The 18,894-nt window shown below is 40.9% G+C and overlaps 1 protein-coding gene across 2 annotated transcripts in view; it reads right to left on the bottom strand.

Moving 5' to 3' along the window:
• GPR156 (G protein-coupled receptor 156) overlaps window positions 1-18,894 on the bottom strand; it is a 123,484-nt gene that overhangs the window by 11,425 nt on the left and 93,165 nt on the right. Inside the window, exons 5-7 of one of the 2 annotated variants that reach the window (XM_006884253.1) lie at window positions 14,731-14,856; window positions 12,972-13,067; window positions 8,627-8,863 (exon numbers count right to left, since the gene is read on the bottom strand). In XM_006884253.1, the coding sequence (XP_006884315.1) occupies window positions 8,627-8,863; window positions 12,972-13,067; window positions 14,731-14,856 (459 nt within the window). The remainder of the gene's footprint in view (window positions 1-8,626; window positions 8,864-12,971; window positions 13,068-14,730; window positions 14,857-18,894) is intronic. The other variant, XM_006884254.1, reaches the window with a different exon arrangement.

Genomic DNA, 18,894 nt, shown 5'->3' with positions numbered 1-18,894 from the left:
AAAAAATAACATTTTCTATTTTGTTATTTTAACAAAAGTTTACAGAAAAGTTATATTTTCATTCATTTGTTGTTGCATATTTTACCCCCCGTCCCTCCCTTCCCCTTCCCAAGTTGACATTTTTGGTGATAGTTTATTTACAGAATTCTAATACATTGTTTTTGAGAACAGATTCTTCCCATTTCCCCCCACCCCCCACCCATTAAATTATGCAATTCCATGACTAATCAATCCCACCTTTCCCTGCACATCCTCATCCCTCTGCTTCCACCATCTCCCGTCCCCCTTGTATCCTTATACTCATTCTACACAATAATTGTTTTATACAATAGTTGTCCTTGTGGGCCTGAGTTAGATCACTCAGTATAATGCTTTCCAGTCCCTCACAAGTTAGGTAATGATTTACAAAATTAATGCTCCTATGTGCCGTGTAGTATTCCATTGTGTGAATGTACCATAATTTCTCAATCCATTCATCTGTGTTTAGACATATGGGCTGTTTCCATGTTCTTGTGATGGTAAATAATGCTGCTATGAACATTGGTGTACAAATCTCCGTTTGTGCCTTAGTTCTCATTTTCTCAGTGTAGATCCAAGTAGTGGAATAGCTGGCCACTTCTTGCCTAACTTCTCTCCTTTATGGCCTATTCCTGGAGACTCTGCTCTCTAAACCTTGTCCCTTCAGGATCCCTGGAACCTAACTCTAATCATTCACAACTTACAGTTTCACACCTTCCTCGTAGTCTTTCCTCCAGAAGGACAAAAACGATCTTGTTTTTGTAGCCTCTGCGTTATGTGGGTGTGGTAGTATGAATAATAACTTCCAATGATTTTCATTTCCTAATTGCTGGAACCTGTGAATATGCCACTTTCTGTGGTAAAAGGGACTTTGCAAACATGACTAAATTAAGAATAATGAAATGAAGATTAATCATCCTAGATTATCCTGGTTGTTGTTGTTAGGTGTCATTGACTCACAGTAACTTTATAAATAGCAGATCTCAACCCTGCCCTATCTGGTGCCATCCTCATCATCTCTGACATATGTTGAGTCCCTTGCTGCTGTCACTGTGTCAGTGCATCTCATTTAGGTCTTCCTTTCTTCCACTGACTCCACCTTTCCAAGCATGATATCCCTTTCCAAGGAAAAGTCTTGCCTAACAGTATTTCCAATGTATGTGAGATGAAGATTTGCCACCCTTGTCTCTAAGAAACACTGAGGTTGCAACAGACTGGTTTGTTCTTTTGGTAGTCGATGTAATATTCAGTATTCTTTTCCAACACAACTCATTAATTTCTTCTGTAATCCTTATTCATTGTCCAGCTCTCAGATGTATAGCAAGTGATTGAAAAGACCATGACCTCAATCAGGTGCACCTTAGTCTTCAAACTGACATCATTGAACCTTAGTACCTTGGAGAAGTCCTTTATAGCAGACTTTGCCAATGCAACATGGCTATTATTATTTCTGCTAGTAACAAGAGTGTTTGTTGATTGTGAATCCAAGTAAGAGGGAATGAGTGACAATTTCAATCTTTTCTCCATCTATCAAGATATTGCCTATTGGACCAGTGGTAAAGATTTCTGTCTTCTTGATGATGAAATGTAATTCATATTGATGGCTGTAGTCTTTGATCTTTTTCAGCAAGTATTTCAAGTCCTCTTTACTTTCAGCAAGTAAGGTTGTGTCATCTACATAACACAGGTTGTTGATGAGTTTTCCTCCAATCCTGATGCTACATTCTACTTTAGTCCAACTTCTCAAGTTATTTGCTGAGCATACAGAATGAATATGTATACAGAAAGGATACTGTCCTAACATACACATTTTCTGATTTTCAACCATGCAGTGTCCCCTTGCTCTGTTTGGATGACAGTGTCTTGGTCTAGGTATAAATTTTGTATGAACATAATTAAATGTTCTGGGATTAACATTCTTCTCAATGTTACCCATAAATTGTTATGATCTATGCAGTCAAATGTAATTTGTACAAGGGTCTTTTTAAAAGGTTCAGAGTCAGAGAGAGAGAGATGACTTAAGGATGGATGCAAAAGTTACACAGAGAAAAACAGATTTGAAGACTCCCATTGGTGGCCTCTGAGGAGAGAAGCATGAGTTTAAGACTGTAGGAGACAAGGATGTCAATTTTCTTCTACAGCTTCCCAAAAGGAATTAACTGCTGATAACTTGATTTTAGACGAATGAGAGACTTTTGGACTTTTTAAAAATTTTTTATTTTATTTTATTATTTTTGTGTGAGTGTACTGTCAAATCAGATCTGACTGGTACAGGAGGAGATTGTCCCTCCTTCCCCGGCAGAGCATCTGGTGGATTCGAACTGTGTGCCTCTGGGATTGTAGTTGCAGCTCCTTGCCACTAGGTCACCAGAGCTCCCCTACTTTTGGACTTTTGATCTCTCAAACTACAAACTCAAAACTCATTGCCAAAAAAAAAACACCCCCCCCAAAAAAAACCCACAAAAACAAAACAAAACAAAACCCCAACACAAATCCAAAACAAACAAAACCCAACCCACAAAAATCAACAAAATAAAAATAAACCACCAAAAAATGCCTCATTGCCTTTAACTCAGAACTGACGAATAGCTGACTCTCCAGAAGGTTTGAAGAGACTGTCAATTAGGCAGGGCGAGAGTTGCACCTCTTTATCTCATGGCCCTGTGGTGAATTTGAACCAATAAAGAGGCACAACTCCTTATGGACGGCCACTAGTGCCTCCTCTCAAATGACAAGATAGTAAATTTGTGTTTTCTCAGGCCACTAAATTTGTAGTAAATTGTTACAGCAGTCAAGGGACATCAATACAGTGGCATAAACTGCACATCTTTAACCCCATCTTACCTCCAATGCCCTTCTGATCTCTTGTCACTCTTCCTTTATTTAAATTTATACTTTAAAAAAACAATGTACAATAACTTCATGGATTTTGTATGTAAACCAGTATAAAATAATAAAAAATTATTTTTAAAAAGCGAAGACTTGGGCTGCTCCAAACATACTCTTTTCTCATCCCTCTTTGATGCTGTTCATGATGTTTATCTGAAAATTCATCAGTTCTTTGACCCCATCTCCTCCTTCAATGAGCCAAACCCTCTATTTTATGAGGATCTCATTGATCCTCAACAAGCATCACTGAGTCCCCCAGGCAAGCTGTGACATCCCTTCCCCAGCATCTTGTAATGTCCCTCACTTAAGGCACTTAACAGATACACACTATGATTCCTTTCATGTCTGTCGTCTCATGATCTAGAAGTGGGGTCCATGCAGAGTTCCCTAATAAGTGAATGGATGGACACATGTGATGTGATGATACATATTGTGCTGCTAATCAAAGGGTCCAAAGTCCAAAGTATGTCAGACGAAGTTTCAGAATCCTTGCCTCCAAGGAGCAGCTTGGTTTCACCCTCTCCAGGACAAATTTGTTTGTTCCCTTAGCAGTCCATGGTATGTATATTCAACACTCTTCTTCAGCACCCAGGAAGGTGGAGGGATAGTGCAGGACAGAAAAACCCTAGATGAGATGGATTGATTCAGTGACTGGGTAATGGGTGTAGGTTTGTCGGAGACAGTGAGATTGGTGACTTAATGGTACATAACAACAGCAACAATCAAAGGGTCAGAGGTTCGAATCTACAGGCCTTTCTGCAGGAGAGAGATGAGGTAGTCTCTTCCTGTAAACTTAGTCTTGGACACCAGATGGTAGATTGCCCTAAATTGGAACTGACCTTGACAGTAATGTGTTTGGGTTTGATTCCAGCCCCCTCCCTGCCACCCTCCACCTGCCGCCATGAGGTGGGGTCAGGTTTCCTTTAAAAAGCTTACTTGTCTTGTAGGGTGCTGAGACATATGCAGATAAGACACAATAAAAAAAAAAAAAAGAAAGAAAAAAGAAATCCCAAGTACTTCAGTAGAAGAACTAAAACATGTTGAGGTTTAGAGACGAAAACAAAGTCCTACCTAGTGACCTCTGAAAAGGGGTGGGGGTGTGAAGGAGATGGGGAAGGATGTGTGTATGGGGAGGTCACCCCAGGGCATCATTGGGATCATAACTGCATAGGCTGATTGCCTGTGATAAGCCCAAGTGCGTGACATAAGCACTCTGGCATTTTCTGAGAGCCTGTGTAGAATGCCACCAGGTCCACTTACCTCCCTCGCAGTGCCGTCCATTTCACTCGGCTCTCTAGTGCCGCCTAGCTGCCCTAGGAATATTTGTGTCTTTGCCTTTACAAACCCCTTCTTTCACAGTTCGAGCAGGAGGGACCCCTTCACCCACTTCTCCCAATTTGCTCAGCGGCTCTGAGAATATACAGTGCAGACCCCACTGGGTGAATCTTCTAATCAAAGGGGTCATGCAAAAACAACTGGTGAACTTCAATGATTTCTAAATTTGAAATTGCTAAGCCTAGAATGAACTAAGAAATACTTTTATTAGTTTCAGATCATGGTCAGTTCAAGAGGAATAGTAAGCATGAGAGAGAAAATAGCATAAAAAAGGTACAGATAGAGAAAGGAAACTCCAGAAGAGCTAGGAGAAGTGGGTGTGCAATAGAGAGGAGAAGACCAAGGTCAATGCTCTCAGTTGGCCCTGTTCTTGCGCTCCTCTGCCTTATAATGATCCCACTCCCACTCCCACCTCAACAAATACAGTGCTAAATTGTTGCCTAATTCAAATCTGGAAATAGAGGATTCCAAATTGTACTTCATCTTGCACTTTTCAGTCTATGTAGAGACGGAAGTGTACCTAGATCCTGCAGCTGTCCTAGGGCAGAGGAATCACACAATGGTATGAGCAGAAGTCTGTGGGTGAAGCTTCTGACACAAGGCAGACAATGGAGATCTATGAGGCTGGAGAGAAGACAGAAGCAGGGCTGTATCATGAGGCAATGGTGGTCTAGGTCAGAGGGAGTTGCGTTTCTAACCCAAAGATACAGCCTTTCTGTTGGCTCAAGTCCACCAGTAGCTTACAGCTTCCCTAAAACCCACTGACCGGTCAGCTGTGAATGAACTGGTTCTAACTCAAGAAATTTGAGTTGATTAGAATTCGTTGAGTTAATCAGTTTTCAGGTGAAGTCTTTATTTAGACTTTCACTCAGTATTTCCTTGATAATTTTTTTCTGCCTCAAATGATCTTGTTCTCTTTCTTGTTTTTCTATTAGCTCCATATCATATACCCTGATCCATTCTCCATATTTTTCTATCCAGTCTCTTATATTTTATCTATCTCTTCAATCAATGAATGAATTAAATAGTTTATTATGCCCAACTGTTGAGTTAATGCTTCCTCCTGCTGGAATTTTAAATGTAATATTTTCATCACATTTAATATTTCCTTATATAAAACTATGTCTTTCTTACAATGTTTTCTTTTATTCAACAAGCAGCAATATCCTTTGAATTTGGATGGCAACACATTTCAGATCTTCTGAAAAATTCTATTGTGTTCACAGGAAGATTTTTTAAATCTTTGGAAATCTGTGGTTTTCTTTTTGTGAGCTATAGAAACTCTTTATAATTCCTTTCCCACGAGTCTATAGTCTTACTGGAGAAGAGTTACCATTTCCTAGTATAGTAAATAAAGCCTCCTGGCCATTTCCACATGGACACAAGACAGCTGCCACAGTTGCTGGCATCACAGACATTCAAGGCAGGAAAAATGCAGAAAGCACGATACCAGTCATTCCTGTCCCATTTTCAGGAAAGCAAAATCTCTCCTAGAAGCTTCCCAGAAAGTGCACAGTGGGTAAAATTATGTCATGTTTCCTTAGTAAGAAAAGGAGCCCCAAGGACATAATGAGTAATGTTTTGGGCTGCTAACTGAAAGGCTGGCAGTTCAACTCTACCAGTTATTCCTCAGGAGAAAGATGGGCCATCTCCTCTGGTAAATATTTACAGCCTCAGCAATCCAATGGGAGGTTGCTTTGAATTGGAACATAGTTAATGGTGGTGGGAGGGTTCAGACAGATGTTGTTGTTGTTGTTGTTATGTGCCGTTGAGTCGCTTGCGACTCATAGCGACCCTATGTACAACAGCCCTAAACTCTGCTCTGTCTTGTGCCCTAAACTCTGCTCTGTCCTGTGCCAATCACACTGTCTCTGACACTCCCATCTGATTATCCCAGTCACTGAATTAATCCACTTCATAGAGGGCCTTCCCCTCCTGCGCTGTCCCCCCACCCTCCCAAGCATGATGTCCCTCTCCAATGACCTGTCCCTACTTACAACATGTCCAAAGTATGTTAGACGGAGCCTCAGAATCCTTGCCTCCAAGGAGCCACCCGGTTTAACCCTTTCCAGGATGAATCTATTTGTTTTCCTAACAGTCCATGGTATTCTCAATACTCTTCTCCAGCACCACAGCTCAAAGGCATCAATTCTCTTTCTATCCTCCTTGGTCATTGTCCAATTCCCTGGTAAAGTAAGTGTCAAGTTCTTTTAACCTAGAAAATGGAAGTGAGTAAAGAAGGAAAGCTCTAGGAATGGGTGTTGGTTACCAATCAACAGTGTTGGCCACGGGGCCTAAGGCTTGAGCTTTCAAAGGGCTCCTCTCCTTTTCCTTTCCTCGTCCACCTCCAGGAGAGGAACACTTCGCTTCAAGGGCCCTTTCGTGCTACATTCCAGACAAATAAGTCTATGCGCGCAACAATTTCTTCAACCCAATTCTTACAACATTAAGATTAGATTCAGAGAAAATTCCTCCAGTTTTTAGCATATAAGCAATACCTTATCCTCAGTTTCTAGTAATTGTGCAGATTTTTTCCACATTTATTTATCCTGGTGAGTAATGAGAATTTGTGAAAGGAAGAAGTGGAAAGGGCTGATGCCCATCTATGTGTCATGCCCCAAAGTGCACGTTTCTTTTTATCAATATTCTGTAACTCTCACTTGCCAACACTTCAACTGTCAGCTAGTTGATGGCGAGATAATTCATACTCAAGCTGCAACAGCAGTGGGATTCACAACAGGGGTATTGAGGGAGTAGTGGGTTGAGGGGAGGCTTCAGGCGGAAGAAAAAGAAACAGAAAGGTAAGAGGGAAAGTGCCAAATTCATTAATTTGGGTCCACTGACTTAGTGGTACACCAGGGCTCAACTTAACACCATCTCCTCACAGAGCTGAGGATTCTTTCCGTTTGTCCCCTGACATTCTTTCTTTGTTTGGATATTTAATCTTCTACCTTCTATCCTCATTTGATATATTTTTTTCCCTCTTGATCCACATAATCTAAAAAGACAGTTTTCTTTAGTATTTATTTTTTTTCTTATGGCAAAGTGGTTAAAGCACTTACTAAAGGTCAGCACTTTGACCCCACCAGCTGCTCTGAGAGAGGAAGATGTATCAGTCTGTTTTCCTACAAATTTACAGCCTCATAAACCCCAAGGGCTCAGCTCCACTCTGTTCTAGAGGGTTCATGTGAGTTGAATTGATTTGATAACATTTGGTTATCTTTGGTTATTATAAAAAGACAAAGGGAATATATAATTAGGTATTATTGGCATGACAAGGGCCCAGAATAAGAGCTGCATAGTAAAGTGGTCTTGGGGGAGGGGAGAGTGCTGTATAACAATGAAAAAACTTTTATTCCAAAGAAAAAAGTGAACTGGGGGCGGGAAGGGGAGATAGGGAGGCAAATGTGCAACAATGAATGAATGGAAATCCAAGTTCTTTAAAAACTTTCATTAAAATCTCAATTGAAAAATGTGTACTATAAATATTAAAACTTTATAGACATTAAGAAAAGTCAAAGAATCCCAGAGGTATGAGGTTCAAATCCACCAGATGCTCTGCTTAAGAAGGAGGAACAATCGCCTCCTGTACCTGTCAGATCTGATTTGACGGAACACACATTAAAAAAAAAAAAGTCAAAGGGAGATGTTTTCTATTCTTCTCCATGAAAATGAAGGGAAAAGCATTTATTTGTTTTAGGAAACACGCTTTTTAAATTAATTTTTAAAAATTTTACATTGGGATGGATACTAAAGTTGTATTATTTTGTGTTTTGTTTCTATACCTTTTAAAATTGCACCAGGTTCTAAATGGATTTTTCCTTGTGAATCTGAAATCTCAAATAGGAGAGAAATAAAGATGCCACTTTCCCAGATCAGGGGAAGAAATGAGAGTATCAGGGTGTAGGGGAAGAGGGAAGGGGTGAAGTCAACTTGAGGATGGGCTCCTGCCACAGTTCTGTCCATTCTAGTCACCTTCATACTGACCAGGAGCAGAGCTGTCCTCCTCCTGGACAGTGAGGAGGGAAGAACAGAGGAAGTCAGCTCACTAGGAACCCCTGCTTTTATTCTCAGTCGCCAACAAACAGGGAGCTCCAGTGGCCTAGTGTTAAGCAGCTGTGCTGTCAACCTAAAGGCACATGGTTGAAATCCAGCAGCTATTCCAAGGGAGAAAAACAGACAACCTCTTTCCATGCAATTTACTACCTCTGAAAACTCACCGGAGGGTAAGCTATGGGTTTGTTTCGACTTGACCGCACATAACAAGAACAGTTCCAATAAACAACATTGAAAAGAGGAAATCAGTAGAAAGTGAAATGAGAAATTCTTCATCCCCAGCAAAGTGTCTGGCAGACCGCCCTCCACCATTCTCTCCACAGCATACCTGGGGAATAAAGATGAAGCAGTTGATTGTAGTTGTGCAAACAAAGATGCCTCCAGATGTGAATCCGAAGACCAGGTTGGGCCAGGAGTGCAAGTATCTGGTGACCACAAAGAGAAGACCCGTGGCCAGCACCACGAGGTTGACCCCCACCATGATGGTTAAGGACTGGTTCACCGGAGGAGAACTGACGTGGTCAGTGAGGCCAGCCAGGTAGGCGCCATAGAGCAGGAGCAGACCCTGGAGGTGAAGAGCAGACTCAGTCTCTAGGAGCTGTGAAAACCAACTCACAGTCAAAGAGCAGTGACTACGGTAGGCTGAAGCCAATTTCCCCATTCACAAAAATGAGCTTACTAACATCTACTTTTCAGGGTTAATTAAAATTGTGTAAGGGAAAACCGTTAGGATAGTCTTTATATCTGGTAGGTGCTTAAGAAATTCTTTTCCTTTCCTTCTTCACTGAGAAGTCAGCCACCACAGGAATCCGCTGAAATGAGGTACAGGATGGGTAGGCAGGAGTCCCAGAGAAAGGGCTCCTGGGTAATAGGAGGGGAGAGGGAACAGCATGCTTCACAGGGTTAGGACCATGTCTCCAATGTGCAGTTTTGCATTACATGAAGTTAAGGTGCATGCAGAAGTGAAAATGGACTTGTGGTCTATGTCAAGGTCATAAGGTGTGGGAAGGGCCATGCTAGGGGAAAGGGCTCTTTTCTCTGATCTACTTGGAGGTTCCATCTACTCGTTAAGACTTGGATTTCATCTGCCTAGATTGGATTCTATTTTCTTTCTCACACAGAGGCTCTCCAGAGGCTCCCAGTAACTCTGTGGCATTGAGTGTTTGTGGAGGAAGAGGAGGATGAAGGAAAGGTGGACCTGGGTAATGTTAGGCAGAGGCAGCTAAGTTCTCACTTTCTTTGGGACCTTCTCTGACTCTATCCTGAGATAGGGGACTATTCTTCACCCTTGCCCATAAACAGAAACCTGCTGTCAGATGCCTGATTTGTACGAAGGTGAAAATGGCTCAAAGTATCTTAAAGTGCTATCTCTCTTAGGAGAAAAACAGAAATCATCAAAGCTTTGAAGCAATAATATGTGAATTTGTTATAAATTTACCCATGTAATGTGCAAAAGTAGCTGTAAGGTGTAGGCAGGAACTAGTGGAGAATTAACAGAGATGTGGTGGCTTACTGGTAAGAAGCTGGGCTGCAATCCCAAAAGCATGGGCTCAAATCCACGAGTTGCTCTGTGGGAGAAAGATGCGCAGTTGCTTCCCATGTGATTTACTGCCTCTGAATACCCAGGGGAGGGTCCGCTATAGATCAGATCTGGCTCACTGACACACAACAATAACAACAGTGATGTAAGTTTTGTCAGGTATCAGAAGGCACCCTGAAATCACATACCTAGCCCAACTCCTACAAAGACAGCCCAAAAGAGAATTTTTTTGTTGTTGTTGTTATTTTGTTTTAGAACTGATTGTACCGGCAGCAAAGAGATCAGTAGAGATATGCATTCCACTATCCCTAAAGCCCACTATGCCACATGGGGCTCAAGGGGCAAACAGGACCCTCCTGGGATGTTCACCAACTTGAAGATTCAGAAGTTGAGAGTTGAGGAGAGCCTGACTTTTGGGTACCTCAGGCCACCAGGAACATTTGATGAAAACTGGATCCATTAGTAATTTAATCAAAGGTGAATGAAATTAGGTCCATGACTTTATTCAAATTAAATTCTACTAAAATAGCTTCTTTTCATTAAAATTCTTGCTAAAGGGAAATAGGTATGAATAAAACCTCCTTATTTCCATGACTCATATTTGAGTCACATCCCATACTTTTATGACATTCACTTTCACGGTTGAGAAGTGTGGGCTAGTGAGGCAACTGACAGTTTCAAGCAGGGGGTCCTTCAGGTTAATATGAAGATTTGGGGGTGCTCCTTGGACACTCTTCACAGCCTGAGGTGCCTGTCGGACTTGGTTCATTAGTTTCATGATGCTTGGCACTCTCACCCTTTTATATTTTGTCCCACAGAAAAATACTACAGAAATACAAGAAGGAAACAAAATTATATAAAAGGCAATGGAGAAAAGATATCAATTTGAACTGTGGAGTGAGTTGCTAGGCAAGAAGCAGTGGGCTTCTGTGCTCAGGAGGACAAGCTCTTCTAAAGAGTTCAAGAGCTCAAGAGCTGGGAGAAGACTGTATTTTCCAGAGCTGTTCAGGGGGCAGAAGGCTCACAACACCTAACATTTCTGATTTCTTTCTGTGGACCCCGAAACTTTTGGAAACTTTCTACATTTCTGAACTCTTTCAATACACAGCGATTCTGGAAGGATGTTAACATCATCTCCTTTGTATGTATGAGGGAAATGGAGGCTCCAAGAGGTGAGATGAGAGTTGGGGTTAGCTAGAAAGGGGCTGAATCAGAACTCCAATTTAGTTCTGTCAGATTCTGAAGCTCATTTTCCTAATCAATACCAAGAAACTAGAATAAGAGCTATTCACCTCTTAATCTAAAAAAGATTTCTATCAGAGTAATTTATGCATATAGTTAAAAACAACATTTCTCTTCCCTAGCCCTTCCCAACACTAGGCCTGTTACTCAAAAGCAGAGCATCTAGTACTTTCCTTGTGATTAAGTGGTAATAGTTCAACTTTAAAGCCACATATTTTTTTTACAAGGAGCCCTGGTGGTGCAAATGGTTAAGTAATTAACTACTAACTGAACAGCTGATGGTTCAAATCTACCCAGAGGCTCTTGACATCTGATTTTGAAAAGTGACAGCATTGAAAATCTTATGAAGTAGTTCTAGTCTGTACACCTAGGGTCACCATGAGTTGAAATGAATTTCATGAAAATTAACAACAACATTTTTATAAAAACTCCATCTTTTTGCTAGCAATTAACCAACCAAGACTTCTGTCTTAGTAGTCAGCAAGCAGCCCACTGACACTCAGGACTTGCTTTATTCACTGACACAGACAATCCTGTACCTCCTCAAAGCCAGATTCTCTGTTATTCTAAGTTGAGAAATAGTTAATAGGATAATGAGTTCTGATGTAAAGTGTCAGACCTCCCTCAGGGCAGCATAGATAAGATAGCTTCTGGAAATAATGTCCCATTTGATTATCCAATAGAGATAAATAAGCATATTGGTGAAGAGACTGAGATTGTTCACAGCTTCAGTTTGCTTGGCTCCACAGTCAACGCTCTCGGCACCAGCAGCCAGGAAATTAAAAGGTGCACTGCCATGGGAAAGTCTGCTGTTAGGGGCCTCCAAAGTACTGAAGAGTAATGGTGTCTCTTTGGAGACTAAGGTGCACCTGATACAGGCCATGGTCTTTGCTATCACTTGTATGCATCAGAGAGTTGGACAATGACTAAGGAGGATAGAAGGAGAATTGATGCCTTTGAGCTGTGGTGCTGGAGAAGAGTATTGGGGGTACCATGGACTGCTAGGAAAACAAACATTCATCCTGGAAAGGGTCAAACCAGGCTGCTCCTTGGAGGCAAGGATTCTAAGGCTCCATCTGACATACTTTGGACATGTTGCAAGGAGGGACCGGTCCTTGGAGAGGGACATCATGCTTGGTAGTGTGGAGGGACAGCGCAGAAGGGGAAGGCCCCCTATGAGGTGGATTGATTCAGTGGTTGGGGTTAATCAGGATGGGTGTGTCAGAGACGGTGCGATTGGCACAGGATAGAGCAGAGTTTAGGGCTGTTGTACATAGGGTTGCTATGAGTCACAAGCGACTCGACGGCACATAACAATAACAACAACAACAACAACAACATTGGTGATATATTCAGGAAAGACAGGTGTAATACTGATATGGGAGATACTGTGAGGCAGCTGGAGCCTCTCAGAAGGCATCATGGAGGTTCCCACCTGTCCTGAGGTAAGCCCAACTTCCAACCACAGTGAGAAGGTCAGATGGGTGAAAGGCAGCATGAGGCTGAAAGAGAACAAACCAAAAGGGGCATAATATCTCTTTACAATTCCCTGGGAAAGGAAGTAGGAGAGAATAGTGGTATTGCCAAATCAATCTACAAATCACACCAAAAAATTGAAGAAACAGTAAGTGAATTTAAAATGATTTAGGAGAGGAATGAATATGGGAGTTTCAGAGTTGGAAAAGTGAACCCCAAAACAAATAAAACAAAACTAGACAAAATAATAAAGGCCACTGGCTTTGAAATTTATGTATTTATGTATTAATGGAGGTCTCTTCTGAGTTAAGATTCTTTGGAGACAATACCTCGTTAATACCTGTAATTTTGTCCCCATACTCATCTTGTTGGTGAAATATAAGAGACTATATTTCAAGGAGACGGGCTTACCAACCTTACATCCCAAAATGAGAGCAATCCAGATATCAGCGTAGACGGAAGCACAGAAGTGTGTGCTGGTCAGAGAGCAGGACACGTCCTTCCCTGTCACCTGGGAGGGACACAGAGTCAGGACTGAGAGCACCCACAATTTTAAGGAACACACAGCAAATTTTTGGGAACCTCCTAACCTGGATACTCCATTACAGTATCTAGTGTCCCCCTTGTTGTTGTTGTTAAGTGCTGTCGAGTTGTAGGCAACTCCTAGCGATCCAATGAATGAAAGACCTGAACACTTGCATAACTTTCATCCTTTCTCTAGGTTCATAGAGTTTCCAGAGGCAAGCTATTTCAGAAGTGGATGCCACTCCTGTTTCCAAGCTTGTTTTAATTGGGGAGCTCCACCTAACACTATCCACCATGGGTAACCATTTTTACAAAAAAGGATCCCTGGTAGCACAATGGATTAAGCATTGGGTCACTGATCAAAAAGTGGGTAGTTCAAACCTGCCGAATATTGTATGAGAGAAAGAGAAGGCAGTGTATTTCTGTAAAGATACACAGTTTTGTAATCCCTATGGGACATTTCAGTTTTCTGGGGCTGTTATAATGAGAATTAACTCAATGGTAGTGGTTTGTGCAGAAATTAAGTAATGAAAAAGAAAAAGCCGGCTTCATTAGAAACTAAATGAGAAGAACTATGGATCTGAGGAAAACACAACAAATTTGGGCTGATATGTGAATCCTCTGTAACAGCAGAGTTTTACCTCTCACTTCTGTCTATGCTTATGTTGCCAACTCAAAGGCAGGTGGTTCAAATCCACCAGGCGCTCATTGGTAGAAGGTTGCAATCTCTTCCCATGTAATTTATAGCCTCTGAAAACCTGCTGAAGGGTCAGCTATGAGTCAGTTTCAAGTTGAAAGTAATGAGTTGAATTGAATTCTGTCCTTTATGCTTATATTGACTCAAATTAGTGTGCTACCAAAATTACTGTTATTTCACACTGTGGACCTGAAATTCAAATAGTTGCAATCTTAAACATTAAATCTATTATGTCAAGATTCCACTGTGGCTTAGTGGTAAGGAGCTGTGCTGCCAACACAAAGGTCTGAATCCATCAGCTGCTTGGGAAAAGAAAGATGGGCAATCTCCTCCCATTCCATTTACTCCCTCTGAAAACCTGCTGGATGGGCAGCTATTACTCAGTTCCAACTTGATGGTACTTAACAACAAGGACAATGTACCAGGCATAATTAAGCTGTTCACTGCACTGGTTAGCTTTATCTTCACCACAACTCCATAAAATAGGTAGTACTATCTCCACTTTATCTACAAGGGACAGAGGGTTGGAGGTTAAATAACTTTGCCAAGGTCACACTTTAGGTAAATGGGAGTTGAAATCTGATTAAAGTGGACTGATTTAAAAGACCACCTTAAAATGCCAACTCTTCACAAACAGGGAAAGACAACTTCCCACTGCTGAAAGTTCTCATTATTGATGAAATGGAAGCAGAGGTCGATGCCAGGCAGGTCTCAGTGTGCTGACATCTCAGTCCGTGAAAAGACACTCGCAGTGTGAGGGGCAGTGGGAAGGGGAGCACATCCTGCTGTCAAGGGTTAAGACCTCCATAGCTGTCACAACTCCCAACTCTCCTTGCTCTCTGGGTTAGTTCTGTCCTTGTTGGGTGGATGAGTGCTCCTGGGAGAAGGACCCCTGTGTATCCCCAGAGGCTATTTCAGTCAGAAACATGATTCTCCAGAGTGAAACCCTCACCGTCATACTGACACCAAGGATCTGAAGGCACCGGATGGGATCAGTCAGCACCCACGTCAGGAGTAGGATCACATCAGCAATCACCAAGGCTGCCACCAATCCCAGCAACTGCAGGTCTTTAATAATCTGCAAAACAAGTCAAAGTTGTAACTTTCCTGTGCTCCCTGGGGAGGAGCCAAGTGACTCACAACACCTGCTGCAAGTTCCAGGTCAGCCCTCCCCAGAACTTCCTTGCAGCTACTGAACATCTACAGTGACTTCTCGGTTGATATCATCATTATCACCATTTAACATTTCCATTTGTTGATCTTGAAAATATAAATCATCTCTTGTTCCACTATTGTTGCTGTGTGATGTCGAGGCAGAACTGATTCACGGCTGACCCTCCTGGGTTTTCAGAGGCTGTAAATCACATGGGAAGAGAAGGCCCATCTTTCTCCTGTGTAGAAACAAACCACCTGCCTTTGAGTTGGCAGCCCAATTTCTTACCACTAAGCAACCAGAGTGTCTATAAATTCTAGAAATATTTATACCAACACATAGTGAGATGTGAAAGTTTAGCACCAAATTGTTAACAACTGTTGCCTCAGAGGGTAGGAGTGAGAGATGGGGCGGGGGAAGGAAGGATAACTAGTATATTTTTATACATCTATAAATTATTTAACGTAACACCATGGCAATGTGTTACTTTAGTGATTACAAAAATATAATTAGGAAAATATGTACGTGCTGAAGCAGAACAGAAGAAATTGGAAAGTAACAAAGGAAAGAGAAGATGAGAAGAATTATGATGTCCCAGAAGAGGAGAGTAGGTAACATTCACGAGATGGACCTGACCTGAAATGTGCACGGCAAATTATATGACTCATGTTCTTTACAAGAAAAAAACTGTTTGGCTAACCAAATTTTTCAAAATTAGTGATAAAGAACAAATCCTAAAAGCAGCCAGAAGAAAAAGACATATGATACATAGACAAAGAAAGAGAAATGAGGAAGTCATCAGGTTCTCATCAGATGCAAGGTAAAGTGAAAAGAAGCACATCTTCAAAGGGCTGGGGGTAAAAAAAGAAAAAAAGAAACCAAATCTAAGAATCCTATGTCTCCTTCCCATTGCCACTGTGTTGGAACGGACTCATAACTGACTTTCCAGCAAGTTTTCAGAGGAAGACTCATCAATAACATTTGTTATGCAGATGACATAACATAGCTTGCTGAAAGTGAGGAGGAGAGTTGAAGCACTTGCTGCAGCAGATTAAAGACTGCAGCCTTCAATATGGATTGCATCACAATGTCAAGAAAACAAAAATACTAGCTACTGGACCTGTAGGCAATATCATGACAGATGGAGAAAAGACTGAAACTGTCAATGACTTCATTGTATTTAGATCCAAAATCAATACATTTGATATTAGCAATCAGGAGATAAAGAGACAGATTGTATTTGGAAAGTCTGCAGCCAGAGACTTCTCTAAATTATTGAGGAGCAGTGAAATCAGTTTGAGGACTAAGGTGCTCCTGATTCAGACCACAGCACTTTCAGTGACTTGCTATGCATCTGAGAACTAGACAATGACTAAGGACGACAAAAGGAGAATTGGTATCTTTGAACTATGGTGTTGGAGAAGAGTGCTGAAGATCCCATGGACTGCCAAAAGGACAAAGAGATATGTGTTGGAGAAGGTGCAGCCAGAGTGCCCCTTGGAGGAAAAGATGATGAAGCTTCATCATACTTAGAGCATGTTGCTAGGAAAGATTACTCTTTAGAGAGGAACATCATGCTTGGGAAGGTGAAGGGATGATAAAGGAGAGGAACACCGTGAACCAGGTGGATTGACACAGTAACTGCAGCAATAGACTTGAGGGTGTCAGAGACTGTGAGGATGGCACAGGTTAGGACAGGGTTCAGATGTTGCTCATAAAGTCATTCTGAATTGTACTTGACTTGTTGGCACCTCACAACAACAATAAATAGCACTGGAGGAAAAGTGCCCATCTTTTCTCCTGCAAAGCAAAGTAGCTGGTAGATTTAAACTGCTCCCCTTTGGATTGGCAGTACAGTATCTTTCAAAAAGCAAAAGCACAATAAAGAATTTTTCAGACATACAAAAATAAATGTAGAAAAATGAATCATCACAAGACTCACAGAAGAATATTAAAGGAAGTCTGTCAAAAGGAAAGTGACATGAGATAAAAGAAGGATCGGTACACAAAATTGAAGAGCACTGGAAACAGTAATTATCGGAAAATACATGATTGATGTTGGGGCTTATATGATATGTGAAAGTAAAATGCATGCTACGAATAGCACAAAATTGGGAGGGAAGAAAATAGAAAATGTGTTAACTGAACATGAATGGTAATTCCTAAAGCAATCACTAAAATAAAAAAAAAAGGGAGCTATCATTAATAAACCAAGAACTGATCCATAGCTGGTCCTCCAGCAGGTTTTCAAAGGACGTAAATTGCATGGGAGGAGACTGCCCATCTTTCTCCTTTGGAGCAGCTGGTAGATTTGGACCTTGTATATTTTTGTTGGCAGTGAAATTCCTTACTACTAAGTTACCAGAGCTGTTCAAAAGATTGTTAAATATTATAAGCTAAAGAGTATATAAAAAGCTCAAAAGCAATCAGTAGAATAACAAAAAAAGAAGCCAAAGCTAATAAACCATGAAGAAAAAGAAAAGAAGATAATAATAAACATTAAAAAAAATGCCAGAGAAAATGAAACAAAGAGAAATATATTAATAATATAATGGATTGAACTAAACAATCACATTTAATAAATACAAAAGTCTGAATACTCTGGTGGCCTATTGGCAAGACACTGCACTGCAATGCCGAAGGAGTGTAGTTCAAGGCCACCAGCTGCTCCATGGGAGAAGGATGGGCAATCTCCTCCTGTATGATTAACTGCATCTGAAAACCCGCCGGAGAGTCAGGTATGGTTCAGTTCTAACTCTATGGTACATAACAACAACAAAGTCAGACTGGATTAATAAAAAAGCAAGACCCAACTATATGCTGTTTATAAAGTATATTTTAAATATAAGTACAAGCAAAATAAAAGTAGCATCTAGCACACTAATACTAAAACACAGAAAGCAGTGTAAGAAAATACTATAAGGGAGTATTATGAACAGGTTTATGCTAATTCATCTGACAACTTAGATGCAAGGGGAAAATCCCTTGGAAGGTATAAATTACTGAAACATTTACTATGCAGGCATGGCTATATTGATATTGGATCAAATATGTTCTGTTACTGTTGTTGTTAAGTGCAGTCGAGTCGTAGGAGACTCATAGCAACTCTGTGAATGAAAGGCCTGAACACTTGTGTAACTTTCATCCTTTCTTCAGGTTCATAGATGTTCCAGGGTCACCTATTTTGGAAGTGGATGCCACTCCTGCTTCTAAGCTTGTGTTACTCAGGGAGCTGCACCAAACACTGTCCGCCATGGGTAACCATTACCACATTTGGCACATCAGTGTCACAGTGTTCAGCTTCACAGCGACCAAGAGTTACCTCTGTACAGCAAGTAGACAGAACAGGACTATATGACCTAGAACAATGTTTGGCCAAAAACAATTGAAACCAGGCCTGAGAGCCCTAATAAGTTCTAGAAAGAAAAACATTACTAGGAATAAGGAAGATTATTGCAAAATAATGAAGATATTAATTATTCAAGAGGATAGAACTATATTATGTTTCTTTATTTAATACTAGAACTTCATGAAATGAAATTGATAGAAATCTAAGAAGAAAATTTCAAATCTTAATTATAGTCAGAAATGTCAGTGTTATTGTTGTTAGGTGCCACTGAGTCAATTTCTGACTCACACAGACCCTATGACAGAGCAGAACTCGATCTACAGGGGCTTTGTGGTTATAATCTTTGCATGAACATTTTTCTAAGTTTTCCTTACATGAAGTCACTGAAGGGGTCAGATCTGCCAATCTTTTGGCCAAGCCACAGAACTCCTTCAAAATTTAAATACCTTTCTCTTAGTAATTGTTAAAACAAGTAGACAAAAAAAGTAGTGTGTTTGCACACCCATGTTTATCACGGTTTTGTTCACAATAGCAAGGAGTTGGAAACAACCCAGGTGCCCATCAACAAACGAATGGATAGAGAAGCTGTGGTATATTCACACAATGGAATACTA

This window comes from Elephantulus edwardii, unplaced genomic scaffold, assembly GCF_000299155.1.
Source record: "Elephantulus edwardii isolate Elephantulus edwardi_28Jun2011 unplaced genomic scaffold, EleEdw1.0 scaffold00032, whole genome shotgun sequence".
In the NCBI taxonomy this organism is placed as follows: Eukaryota; Metazoa; Chordata; class Mammalia; order Macroscelidea; family Macroscelididae; genus Elephantulus; species Elephantulus edwardii.
The sequence above is the reverse complement of the archived record's forward strand: the minus strand, read 5'-3'. Positions and strand labels throughout refer to the sequence as shown.